The sequence below is a fragment of the Palaemon carinicauda genome, chromosome 3 (assembly GCF_036898095.1).
Source record: "Palaemon carinicauda isolate YSFRI2023 chromosome 3, ASM3689809v2, whole genome shotgun sequence".
In the NCBI taxonomy this organism is placed as follows: Eukaryota; Metazoa; Arthropoda; class Malacostraca; order Decapoda; family Palaemonidae; genus Palaemon; species Palaemon carinicauda.
The window spans coordinates 192,102,131-192,116,158 of NC_090727.1; the positions used below are offsets into that span (position 1 = coordinate 192,102,131).

Consider the following 14,028-nt stretch of genomic DNA (forward strand, 5'->3'; position numbering starts at 1 on the left):
ATATTGACATATCAATAATATGGAGTCAGTCATCTACTATTCGTTTTTGATCAGATTTTTCAATTGTTCTTAATTGGAATGAGATCCTTTATCGGTCCTGATCAGTCTGCGGGAATCGACTGCTATATTGTCGAGAGCTGCCTTGCATTTGTTGATATATTTGTCGTGAGCATCAGGAGATCGGCGAAGTCGGAATGATATCCGTAGATGTAGTCCATGCAGGAGTACATGCAGGCGTAGTTGCTGTAGTCGGTGTCCAGGATTACCAGGGCTGGTAATCCTGAATAAGTAATAGATTTTTTTTTTTTTTTTACGACAAACACAAAATGTTGGATACTCAAAGTTTTTGAGATTGATCATTAGGTGAGGGTCTCCGAAGGGCATAGGAAAGATCTTTCCTGTTCTCTTCAGTTTGCTTCCTTCAAGAGTAAGGCCAACAGCCTTCACGTCGAACCCTTTGCCATCTGAAGCACAATTACGTACATGAATGTTAAAAAGATGCAGGAGATATTTTGATAAGTATGAGATGTAGATAGAAATCAAATAACCAATGTGTTTTATCACATTGTCTTTACTGACATTATCATTTTGCATGTTTCGACATAACACACAAACTCACTCACATGGAGGGCACAATATATGATGTCTTTTAATTCCACTTTCAATATTTTTTCCTCTCCCTTTATGTTTCCCCAACAGCATTAATTACTTTTGTCCTTGTTCTTTTGTACATCATCTATACCTTTCTAGCCAACTTCTCCGGGACTGTCTTCTTCCTCAAACACCAAAAGATCACTTACCTTGGTATTCTATCATAAACTTTCTCTAAATCTACAAAAGCACAGATATCTGGTTTCCGTCTAGCCTCTTTTCCTGTAACTGCCGTACTATAAAGATAGCAACCACAATCCCTTCCCTTCTCTTGAATCCATTCCGTTGTTTCCAAATCTTTACAATCTCTCAATCTCTCATCTAGTACCTTCTCATAAAGTTTCAAACCCTACTCTGTTAGTTTAAGTCTCCTGTAGTTGCCACATTCGTTGATATCACCTTCCTGCTTAAACTTAGATAACATTAAACTCTCCTCCCAGACTTTAGGAATTATTTCCTCTTCCAACAATGCTCTAAATAAATCTAGCATCCATTCTTCCCCATCTGTAACTAGTATCTTGACCATTTCAATGTGAAACTCTGATGGACTTGGTGCTTTACCATTTTACATTTTACTCAATGCTTGGTTTACTTCTGTATTCTGTATTTTCATCACTCGCCCCTCTACTCTTCGTGCTTCTCCTACCTCCTCTTTCTCATTTTCAGTATTCAGTGGTTGCTCATAATATTCTCTCAATCTCCTCTTCCATCTCTATCCCTAATGGCAGCCAGTTGTCCCAAATTCTGTCTGTGCCTTTTCTTCAAGTTTGAAACCTTATAGATATTATTTTCTCCTTCCATTGTTCCTAGCTTTTCATTTAACTGCTCTACAGCTCTTTCTACAGTAATACCCACTCTTCTCCTAGAATCTTTTTCCTCTTCTCTCTAACGGTCCTCTGCTCGCAGTGCACGATTTACTTTGCAGTCCTTAAATGCCTTCGATTTTCTTTCAACCGACTCTTACCTTTGTCCCACCACCACTTGTTTCCTTTCGACACACATACCCGCTGGTTCTTCCGACTAATTTCTCTGTTTCCTCAACACACATTTCTTTCATCACCCCCCCCCCCCTGCCCCAAGTATTATTCACTATGTTTCCCCATCCAATGTCGGAGTTCAACCGTTCCAGTCGTCTCTCTCTCTCACAATCCTCCTAAATTGCTCACCCTTCTTTCCTTCAAGGTCCCAAACAATAACGCTAGATCTCTTTTTTCTCTTTGTTTTTCTACCTTTCATTTTGAAATCCATCACTAGCAGTCTATGTTGTTTAACTCATGCTTCCCCTAAAATCTCTACAGTTTACCATATTGTTTTTGTCAACTCCTTTAACCAGGATTCAATCTATTTGGCTCTCCACTTTCATAGGCGATCAGATGCTTATCATACTTTTAAAACCAGGTGTTCAAACATGCCAATTCAAAACTCTGAGCCATCTCTAAAGGTATACTCCCTATCTTCTTTTATAATTCCAATCACATAGCCTCCATGTACCTCCTCATATCCATCAATTCTCTTCCCTACTCTGGCATCCATGTCTGCTCCTATGATTAGCTTCTCCTCTTTTACTATTCTAATCGGTGTCTCAAACTCTTGTCTAAATAATTCTTTTCCTTGTTCTTGATAATTCATCTGAGGGGCATATCTATGATGAAATTATATTTACTATCTGATCTTTTAAAAGCCTATCCTTTCTTCTCGTTACTTTTGCTACTTTTTCCTTCAGGTTATTATTCATCAGGATCCCAAGTCAATTTCTTCCCCCCCCCCCCAACCCCCGTGTCCTTCTGTGATAGAGCTTATATTCACTTCCTGTCTCTCTATTTCCATTTCCTTTCCATCTTGTCTCCTGCACACTCTAGACATCTATCTTCCTACTCTCCATCACATCCACTATCTGTTTGGTAGCAGGTATGTATGTGAACAGCTCTTTTCAAAAATGAACCTGGCTAAACATAATTTTTGGTGTTCACTAACTGATGGACACTTAGAAAGCACCTTAGGCGTTGCCACATGAACCATTCAGCCTGATATTGACCAGTTGGTCCAACATATGCAAAGTCAGCCATCCCACTAGATAAGCTTTTCATTTAGCTGCGTAAAGTTTAGGATATTCCCATCAATTCAAGTACACAGTTATCTTTACATTCAAATTGCTGCCATATCTAATAACAATTACGCCCTGAGAAATATCCATATATAATTCAGTTGGATATCCGGGTGAGAAATCAAAAGTATGTTGTTTAGGATATGCATGTGAAGAATCACAGTTCTTGAGATAATTCTCTTGACATGGGTCAAAGGAGGATTTTTATTATATTGTGTATCATATATTACATTCACATGTCGTGTGAAGCCTTTTGTTACTACAGAAGGTTTTCCACTAGTTAAAGATGCAAAACTAGGTTTGTACTTGACTTTTTATTTTACTTTATTTTATCTTATTGCGTCCCTTCCATAACATGAGATTCTTGACTAGTGACCCTTATTTTGAAAAGGTTGCACACCCCTGGTGTAGATGAATATGCATATACAGTATATGTATTTATATATATATATATATATATATATATATATATATATATATATATATATATATATATATATATATATATATATATATATATATATATATATATATATATATATATATATATATATATATATATATATATGTATGTATACATATATACAGCACGTACATAAGGATGTACATGTACATAAACATACATACACATATATATATATATATATATATATATATATATATATATATATATATATATATGTGTGTGTGTGTGTGTGTGTATAAATATATATATATATATATATATATATATATATATATATATATATATATATGTATATATATATATATATATATATATATATATATATATACATATATATATACAAATATATACATATATATATATATATATATATATATATAGAGAGAGAGAGAGAGAGAGAGAGAGAGAGAGAGAGAGAGAGAGAGAGAGAGAGAGAGAGAGAGAGAGAGAGAGAGAGAGAGAAAAAAAATATGGTTTTGGAGATAAGTGGGAGAGAGGGGGGCCAGCGTTGGAGATAGGAGGGGGAGAGGCTTAGGAGAGGGAGAGGGGGAGGGCCTGATTTCTTGGAAAAGCGTCGGTTGGTCGATAATTCCAGGAACTTCACAGGAAAAACAAGTTGCGAGGACGAGTTGCTAATGAACTTTATGCGGAAAAACTTATATAAGATCTTGTTACATAATATCTACTATTGCAGAAAAAGAATATACTGTATGCTGTTGGTTTTGATAGGTTTGTTTTGTTTTGCATAAACATTCCCTTCTACATGTCTGTGTTTTTCTTCAAATAAAAATTTTAATTTGCTTAACACTTGATCTAATGATAAAAATGGTAAGTGAAATAAAAACAGTATACTAGATTATTTTAAGAACACTTGAATTTAATTTCATTTCCCTTCAAAACATACACATATGTCTGAATTATATTTTCTAAGTCGTGTAGAGTATTGCAAATCTGTCACAAAATTGCTTTGATCAGGACGATTCGCAAGTTTTGGATTTGTAAGTTTACATTTATTCCAATGCTTCTTCTTAGATTTATTCTCATCATTTTATAGATGATATTTGGAAAGCTTTTCGTCGTCCTCACCGAAATAAAATGATATTAGGTACCTGTCGGCACCTGTGTTCTGATCAGAAAAGTTGATCATCCTTGTCCCTGGTCAGTGTTTGGTTGTTGACAGCCAAAGTCCCTTTCAGTATAACCTGCCCCATTACATAAAATCCTAAGGCCGGCCACACACGTGCAGTTAAAACTGTCAGTTTGGACTGTTCAGTTATAACTGACAGTTGTAACTGACGTTTGTGGGACCATCAGTCTCAGTTCAACAGAACTGCGCAGTTCGACTGAAGTAAATAGAAAAGTTAAAAGTTTTAACTGTCAACTGTGGCTGTTTGACTGAGAACTGAGCGTGTGTGGGGTTTAACTGCGCAGTCCTCAGTTGACCTACAGATCTAGTAGAGTATGTTTCTTTTCTTTCAGTGATCACCAGAAAAGATCAAAACAGTAATTATTTCCAGGAAGGAAAATCAAACTATTGCAGACTTCATAGAAATTTATAAATAATATAAATATGAATAACAATAATAAAAATGATAGTAATAATAATAAAAATAATAATAAAAATAATGATAATAAAAATGATAATATCACCGACGGCCCCTCAACACTAATTATTTTAAGACCGATTGGAATTGTTTGCATAGAATATTCGGATATAATTCAAATAACCATTTAAATAAAAAAAAAAATACGAAATAATAATTCTTAAGGTATACAAAATATTATTACTAGCTGTAGCTAAAAATCTAAAGTTTATAAAATGTATATTTACGAAACAATACTAAATGCAATTAAGATAAATATTGTATTTCATCAGCAAACGCTCCTCGTAAATACACATAATAAGGACGGTCATTTGATATCTGTTGTATCTTGCTTTATCCAAAAACTTGCTAATAAAAATATTCTTAGTATTTATGTGTGTATATATATATATATATATATATATATATATATATATATATATATGTGTGTGTGTGTGTGTGTATATATATATATATATATATATATATATATATATATATATATATATATATATATATATATATATATATATATTTAATCATATTGAAAGGGTTAAAAATCAGTATTATCAATATTGTTCAGTAATTGAACATCAGAAGATTTATTTCGCCTCAGCAACCACTTCTTGCACCACTGTTTTCGCTTCTTAGTGCTTTTTTCCTATTTTCTTGTACCATTACAAATAATACCCCGAACGCTGCTAGATCGTGCTCCTCGGAATCCATGGTTAAACTGAACGATTCAACTGTACGTCTGTGGACTTGTCAGTTGACAGTTGAAACTGTCAGTTATAACTGAACAGTCCAAACTGACAGTTTGGACTGCACGTGTGTGGCCGGCCTAAAGAACATGACAGCAATGCCACCTTACGACAATCCTTTCCATGGGAAGTTGTTTTTTTCCTAGACAATTTTGCGAATACAAAAAATCTTGACGAGCGATACGCTCATAAAGGTGCAGAAATTATGTAACTTCCAAAGTCATTGCATGAAATAGAGTTACCTACGATAGAAAAAATAATGAGTTTTGCTAACACCAGCCTAAGGATAAACAGTATTCTACAGTATTCGACAGTATACAGCTATTTCTCTAAGTTTCTATGGCTATGAACAACGTTCTTCAACCAAGGCTTTATATTATTATTATTATTATTATTATTATTATTATTATTATTATTATTATTACTTGCTAAGCTACAACGCTAGTTGGAAAAGCAGGATGCTATAAACCCTAGGGTTCCAACAGGGAAAAATAGCCTAGTGAGGAAAGCAAATATGGAAACAAATAAACTACAAGAGAAGTGATGAACAAATTAAAATAATATATTTTGAGAACACCATTAAAATAAATCATTCTTATATAAATCATATAAACTTAGAAAAAACAAGAGGATGAGAAATAATATAGAGTAGTTCGCCTGAGTGTACCCTCAAGCAATAGAACTCTAACCCAAGAAAGTGGAAAACCAAGGTAAAGAGGCTTTGGCACTACACAAGACTAGGGAACAGTGGTTTGATTTTGCAGTGTCCTTGTCCTAGAAGAGCTACTTACCATAGCTAAAGAGTCTCTTTTACCCTAACCAAGAGGAAAGTAGCCACTGAACAATTACAGTGCAGTAGTTAACCCCTTGAGCGAAGAAGATTGACTGATTGATTGATTTGAGGTTTTCTGGCATCTTGACAAATTGTTGTGTAATCTCAATGTTGTCAGGTGTATGAGGACAGAGGAGAATGTGGAAAGAATAGAGCAGACTATTTGGTGTATGTGTAAGCAAAGGAAAATGAGCCGCAGTCAGGAGAGGGATCGAATGTAGTACTGTCTGATCAGTCAAAGGATCCAATAACTCTCTAGCGGTAATATCTCAATGGGTGGCTGGTGCCCTGGCCAACCTACTATCCGCGTACATTGTACTAAGGACCCATATACTTGTTCTTTTTGACGGTAAGCACATTATACATAAGGACGTTCATTATTGAAATAGAAACATATTTTTTTCTATTTTATGTATTCATACTTATTAACAATAAAAAATGTAAGAATTACACGAAACCATGGGTCTAATTATTCAATATTATAAAAACCTTTTTGTTTGTTTTTTTATTCACACTGAAACGATAAGTACAACAACCATAACAACACTGAAAACTACCGGAGCCATCAGACATGACATCAGCAGGAAAAGAAAGCCAAAATTATATTTCTTTGTTACGCGATAGCTATTCCACCTCCCCATGACCCATAACCCCCAATAAGTAAACAAGTTCCCCTTGAAAACCCTTTAGCGGTTACATCTCTCTCTCTCTCTCTCTCTCTCTCTCTCTCTCTCTCTCTCTCTCTCTCTCTCTCATCAGCGTTCCGAAATATTTTTTAGTTGCTGAGTTACTTTACTTATTTGATGTCTAACGAAAATAATTAATTTTACGTCGCCTATTTTTATCTCTCTTGTCAATTGCATCATGTTTTATGTTCTAATTAATTATACAGTCGTATAATTCACGCTGTATCTTTAATCATTTAAGCGGCCCACCTAGATTTCCTGATATCAGACATTCCTTTCTCAATTCATAGATGTATTCTAAAACCAACTTTATTTTTCTCTGACAACGGCATTATCCACCTGTAGAGGGTTATTGAGTTCTTTGAGTGGTAAGATAGCAATAGACTGGATCCCTCTCTGGTTACGGCTCGTTTTTTTCATTGGCCTACTTTTACACCAAAACGTTTGGCTTATTCCTTACACATTCTCCTCTTTCCTCATACATCTAACAACATCAAGATAACTGAAAAATTCTTCTTCACTCACGGTATTAGCTATTGCTCTGAAATTGTTCAATGGTTACTTTCCTCTTGGTAAGGTTGTAAGAGACTCTTCAGTTATGGTAAGCAGCTCTTATTATAGGACACTCCAAAATCAAACCATTGTTGGTGATACCATAACCTCTGTACCATGGCCTTCCACCGTTTTGGGGTAGAGTTCTCTTGTTTGAGGATACATTCAGGCACACTATTCCATCTGTTTCCCTATTTGTTTTCCTCACTGAGCTATTTTCCCTGTTGGAGCCCTTGGGCTTATGGCATCTTGATTTTCCAACTAGGTTTGCAGTTTAGCTATAAATAATAATAATAATAATAATAATAATAATAATAATAATATAAAGCCTTGGTTGAAGAACGTTGTTCATAGCTATAGAAAATTAGAGAAATAGATGAATATATAGCCCGTTGTAAAACCTCTCTTGAGCAGAGAATAATCTCTAGAAGAGAGAAGGTATTTCTTTCATTGATAATGTCGTCCAAGAATGTTGTAACACGGAGAGTTAACAGCGCCAGATAGGCCTGAGCACCTCGACCTTTATTTGATGCGTCTTATGGAGAGAGAGAGAGAGAGAGAGAGAGAGAGAGAGAGAGAGTATCGCTCGTTAGGCGGATATGAGGACAAGAAATAAGTTATTGTGAAAGCTGCAAGAATTAAATGAAAAGGGTGATAACCAGCGAATTTAGATACGAATCATGCATAGGTTCATTATTGTTAATATGACAGGTCGAAGACAAAAGAAAAAAATGAACAGAAAATTTCTCACATAATTTCACACCTGGGAGAATATATATATACATATATATATATATATATATATATATATATATATATATATATATATATATATATATATATATATATATATATATATATATATATATATATATATATATATATATATATATATATATATATATGTATATATATATATATATGTATATATATATATATATATATATATATATATATATATATATATATATATATATATATATATATATATATATATATATATATATATATATATATATATATATATATATATATATATACTGTATATATATATATTTTGGGCTCAAGCCATGTCGTCCTGATGGAAGTTCCTATAGGGTAGCTTCCTAGGGTATATTACAACTACGGCGATATTCCCAGAGAATTTACCTTAAGGTACCAGAATTCTAACTCCTGGAGCGAGTATCCCTCGTGAAAGGGATATCGCGACATATCAGAGGACGTATTCTAGACACGTCACATGGCAATCTACATCCTGGACAGAGATTTCGTCTCGTAGGAGGTGATTGGCGAGATACGAATTCGGGAAAGAAAAAGGGGAGCCGCTCCCAAGGCTTCCCTATCCCCCGATTCGTATGCGTGCCTGGCGCCAATCCTGGCGCCATCTGTATTCCTTTTTGCGTAGCTTAACAACTCGGTGTTTTTCCTGTTTTTCTCGCAAATCTTGGATTTATTCGACTTTTCATGGCTTCTTCGTCTTCGTCGGCCTCTGATAAGTTGAGTATAGTGTCTGTTATGTATAAATGTAGGCTCTTGGTAAAATTTTGAGTGATTAATAGGATTAATCTTTGATACAAGAGCCGTAGCCTACCAGAGGCGTCTTGGACGCTGTCGCTCGCTAGTTATAAGTTAGTAAGAGAGCGACATTCCTGGTTGTTTTGCTTTAATAAATTTTAGCTATTTAGCATTACATAGGATTTCCTTTCGTGCTTAGTATTATTTGGCGAAGTATTCGCCATTCTGGCCTACGCTAGGCCATGTAGCCTAGTCGTTTGGTCCTAGTACTTCATGCATGATTATGGTTATTCCGAGTGTAATTAAATTTTATTGAAGCTTTAGGCTATATTTTATACATTTTAGACTGTGTGGAATATTTCCAAGATAGTATACGAGTGAGTTTCGGTGAATTAGGTAATCGATTCTCTTGGTGCCTAGGCTAGTTGCTTATGGAGCCTTAGTATACTTTATCATACTCCCCGGTTGCTTTCTTTTCTTCGGAGAAGGTATGCAATCCCTTTCCCTCTGTTTAAGCCTTGGGCTTATCCCTAAGTGGTTTTTTTCCGAATTTATTTTCGATAAAACTATACTAGGGTGTTACTGTACCTTCCTGTTCCTGTAGTTATGGTTCAAGAGGGACAGAACAACAGAGTTTTTAGTCTGAGTCTGTGTTGTCTGGCTTGGGGCAGAGTCCCCCTCGCTGACCTAACACATACAAAGGGAGCTTAGCTCCCTTAGGTCACTACCGAAGGTTTCTGTGGATATGATTCCTTCTTTTGTGATCTACCAGACTAGTCCTGTTGCTGTTCTCGCGGGAGGATAAGTTCTTCCCTTGGGAGTAGCAACGCCTTCCTTGCTTTGGTGCTCTGGAAGCTGGCAAGTATTGCTGGCCTTTCCCCTTAGATCTCCCTTAGGCTAAGATAAGTTTCTTGGCTGCGGGTGATCTGTCACTAAAGCAAGGTTGGCAGGACCCTCTTGTCCCTTCCCCCTCTTTCTTCATACTGTACTGTACGTCGTTCTACATCTGGACCTAGTATAGGTTAGGATGTGGAATTGACTCAGCCCCTTGCCGGCCGGCAGAGCTGGCCGGCAGGGGTCTTACTGTACTGTACGTCGTTCTACTTCTGGACCTAGTATAGGTTAGGATATGGAATTGACTCAGCCCCTTGCCGGCCGGCAGAGCTGCTGGCCGGCAAGGGTCTTTTGTTTTCGAGTGCTGCCCGGACCTCTCTTGGTCCCTCATCCATGCCTGCCGGCAGAGCCGGACGGCATGGGTCAAGGAAGCCTGAATTAGTTTCTCCCCTTCCTTATATGCACTCTTTCGGTTGCCGGGCTTGGAGGTTCTGTACTACTCTTATCCCGGCATCCATTCTATTTTTCTTCTAAGTGCTGTACCTGTCCCGGCTGCCGGCCTATGAGGCCGGCAGCCGGGCAGGTGTAGTCCTCTGGTTCTTTTGCTGCCGGCTGGCATCGGTCTTGTACCTTGTCTGCCGGTCACCAAGAGTGTGGCCGGCAGCTGGGTACTACCTTGTGTAGTTGCTGGCCGGCAGCCATTGCCGGGCAACACTGGCTGTTACCGGCCGGCAGTTGCTGCCGACCGGCACAGGCATTTGAACCAGAGTGCTGCCGCCCTATAGCTGTTAAGTAGTATACTTTAAAGCTAGTTGTGGTGTGTGCCGGCCGGCAAAGGCAGGCCGGCACACATCCCCCTATACTGTACTAGTATTCTTCTGTATAGCATATACAGTAAGAGGAAAACTATAGTAAGGGTTTTGGTGCAGCACTGTGTCTTCTAACACTATTGTGTTTTCTTGCACACCCCTTTGCTGTTGCCCTCAGATAGGAAGCTGAGTTCTTCCCTGTCTATTATCCAGGATTTTAAAATCATTGCTTAGGTGTGAGCTCCACCTGTTTCCTCTGGAAACCTTGCATTGGTTACTCTAGAAGAGATAAACCATTTTTGATTTTATTATCTGGAAGGCTGCAACAATAGGTTGTGAGGGAAACACAAGTGTGTGTCTTTCCTTTCTGAATTGTTATGCTATACTATGCATATCCAGTGATACATAGTTCACTTGATACTCATGGAAATTTCTTCTCTTTACAGAAGGACACTCCGAAGTGGGGAAGTGCTTTCTGCAATGTCAGCAGCAAGAACCTCTGCGGACATGAGTTTTGTAGGAGACACGCAGCATACGCTGTCTCCAAGGATGATCTCCGGTATTGGGACCCTCAGGTATGTACTGTGTGCACTAACCTGATTAATGAGACATTTAAATAGCTAGGAAGAAGCTTCGTACCTGGGTAAGGGGCTTCCAAAAGAACACTTCTGGCCCTTATCTTCCAAGTGAGAAGATGAGGGCGTATCCTTTCCCTAAGGCATCAGCTGATGCAGTGATTCCCCAGCCTCAAGAGGAGATCCCCTAAGTTCAGATTCAGGTGGATGCTGAAGTCGCGGTCGCGATGCAAGACATCCAGCTAGATGACAGGATGTCTGATGTGGACGGGTGTCAGGAGGAAGACCTCCTGGCAGAAGCCCAGGATGAAGTTCAAGCCCCTCTACATCGGCCGGTCTCCCAGTAGAGCTGGGACAGGCCCTCTCTTCTATTGTTGGAATGATCCAACAAAAGCAGAAGGAGAATCAGGAGAAGGCGGCTGCAATGGAACTGCGAATGCAGTGCCTTGCAGAATCACATGGGCCCCAGAAAAAGCTCAATGTGAAAGACCTTCCCTTGTGCTCAGATGCTAACCCATGGAGGTATGCTGAGCACATGCCGATGACGACTGGAAAGATCGTCATCTCGGATAAGCTGGGCTCAGTTCCCCTGGAGGGTGGAATTCTGGCCCAGCAAGGCATCATATCCGGACTGTTATGTCCGGCTGAGGAAGGAACCAGCTTCAAAGGAGGAGACAGAGCCGAAGGAGGTCATAGTGATGGACCATGCTAAGGCTCAAGCTCTACTTTCATCCTCGATGAAAGAGAGGGGCTTCTCTAACTCAAAGGTAGCTGCATTGAATAGGAAGCTCCCTTCCTTTGTGTCCTCGCCTACTAGAGCCTTCCCCTTTTTACGGAAAGGGTTTCTGGCTGTACTAAAAGCAATCGAGGCCGGCAAGTCTTGCCCCTCCCTAGAGGAGTGTAAACCCTTGTCGCTGGCCCTGCCTATGGACCACAAAGACTGGAAGGACGTCCATCTTACGTTCTCAGTGGGAAAGTTGGAGGCTGATATTGCCGGACGTCAGTTCGGCAAGGACCTCCCTAAGCTGTCTGACTTTCTTTTGCGAAGTGAGTTCGATACAAAAGAAAGACTGACTGCCTCAATGTCTCTTCAGACTACTCTCGAGACGATGGCAAGTGACCCCAAGGTCCATGAAATGTTCATGGTAGTGGCCAAGCCTCATCTGGCCACAGTGACGAAGGACCTTTATGGCTTCGTCAAGGCAAGGAGAGCTTGTAGGGAGTTCGTGTTTACCTCGGCTACGGTGAGGCACGAGCTAAAGAAACTAATCTCCTCCAACATTTGGGGAAAAGACCTTTTTCCCTACCGACTTGGTCAAAGAAGTTGTTGATAAAGCCGCCTTGGAGAATAGAAACCTTCTCCAGAAGTGGGGCCTGGCTATCAAAAGAAAGTCTTCCCCGGATGAGGGTCCTCAACCAAAGAGGAAGACTATGAGGACTAGGCTACCGTCTCGGCCAGCCAAGCCTCTTAGACAGCAACAGCAACTGCAATTGCCATTGCCCCCAGTGCCCCAGATCGTGGCACAAACCCCAACCACCTTTCAGTGGGTACCCCAGGCCGTGTCGACACAGTCCACGGCATTCACCCCAGCGTTCGAAGGGCAGTCTACTTCCTTTCGAGCAAAGCCTAGAGGAGCAGCCAGAGGCTCGTCTAGACGCCCCTCAAGGGGAAGGGGATTCAGGGGTGGTCATGGTCAGGAAGGCAAGACCTCAGGACGGCAGTCCAAGTGAGGTGATACCGGTAGGAGGGAGACTTCTGAAATTTCGGGATCGGTGGACCTTCGATCCCTGGGCCCACAGCCTACCCAAGAATGGACTGGGCGGGAGCTGGTACAGCACTCCACCCCGTGCCTTCGGTTTTTCCAACACTCCACCCCCGTTATGGAGGAGTACGTTCAAGAACTGTTGGAGAAAAAGGGTGAAGCCCATCAATTTCTAAGGGAGGCTGTTTTGTGTTCCCAAGAAAGACTCGGAAAAGCTCAGAGTCATTCTGGACTTGTCGCCACTTAACAAGTTCATAGTGAATTGCAAATTCAAAATGCTAACACTGCAACACATAAGGACCTTACTGCCCAAGAGGGCATATTCCGTCTCTATAGACTTGTCAGACGCCTACTGGCACATTCCAATTAGCCATCGACTCTCCCCCTACCTAGGGTTCAGGCTACAACGAAGACTATACGCCTTCGGAGCCATGCCATTCGGGCTAAACATAGCCCCAAGGATTTTTACGAAGCTTGCGAGCGTAGCTCTCAAACAATTTCGCCTAAAGGGAATTCAGGTAGTAGCCTACCTGGACGACTGGTTGGTGTGGGCAGCATCCGAGACAGAATGCTTGCAAGCTTCCAGTCAAGTGATCCAGTTCCTAGAGTACCTAGGCTTCAAGATCAACAGAAAAAGTCTCGACTTTCTCCATCTCAAAATTTCCAGTGGCTGAGAATCCACTGGGACCTTTTGTCACACCGTTTCTCCACCCCGGCGAAGAAAAGGAAGGAGATAGCGGGTTCTGTCAAGAGACTTCAAGATTCCGAAAGGATATCAAGACACGAGCAGGAGAGAGTACTGCGCTCTCTCCAGTTTGCTTCGGTGACAGACCCAGTGCTAAGAGCACAGCTAAAGGATGCAATCGGAGTTTGGAGAAGTTATGCATCAAACGCGTG

General features: G+C 39.6%; 1 protein-coding gene across 1 annotated transcript in view; it reads right to left on the reverse strand.

Annotated features, from left to right (window-relative positions):
• Positions 1–2,067: 2,067 nt before the first annotated feature.
• Positions 2,068–14,028, reverse strand: part of LOC137636220 (uncharacterized) — a 33,436-nt gene continuing 21,475 nt past the window's right edge. Inside the window, exon 2 of the mRNA XM_068368660.1 lies at positions 2,068–2,293. Within this exon, the coding sequence (XP_068224761.1) occupies positions 2,068–2,293 (226 nt within the window). The remainder of the gene's footprint in view (positions 2,294–14,028) is intronic.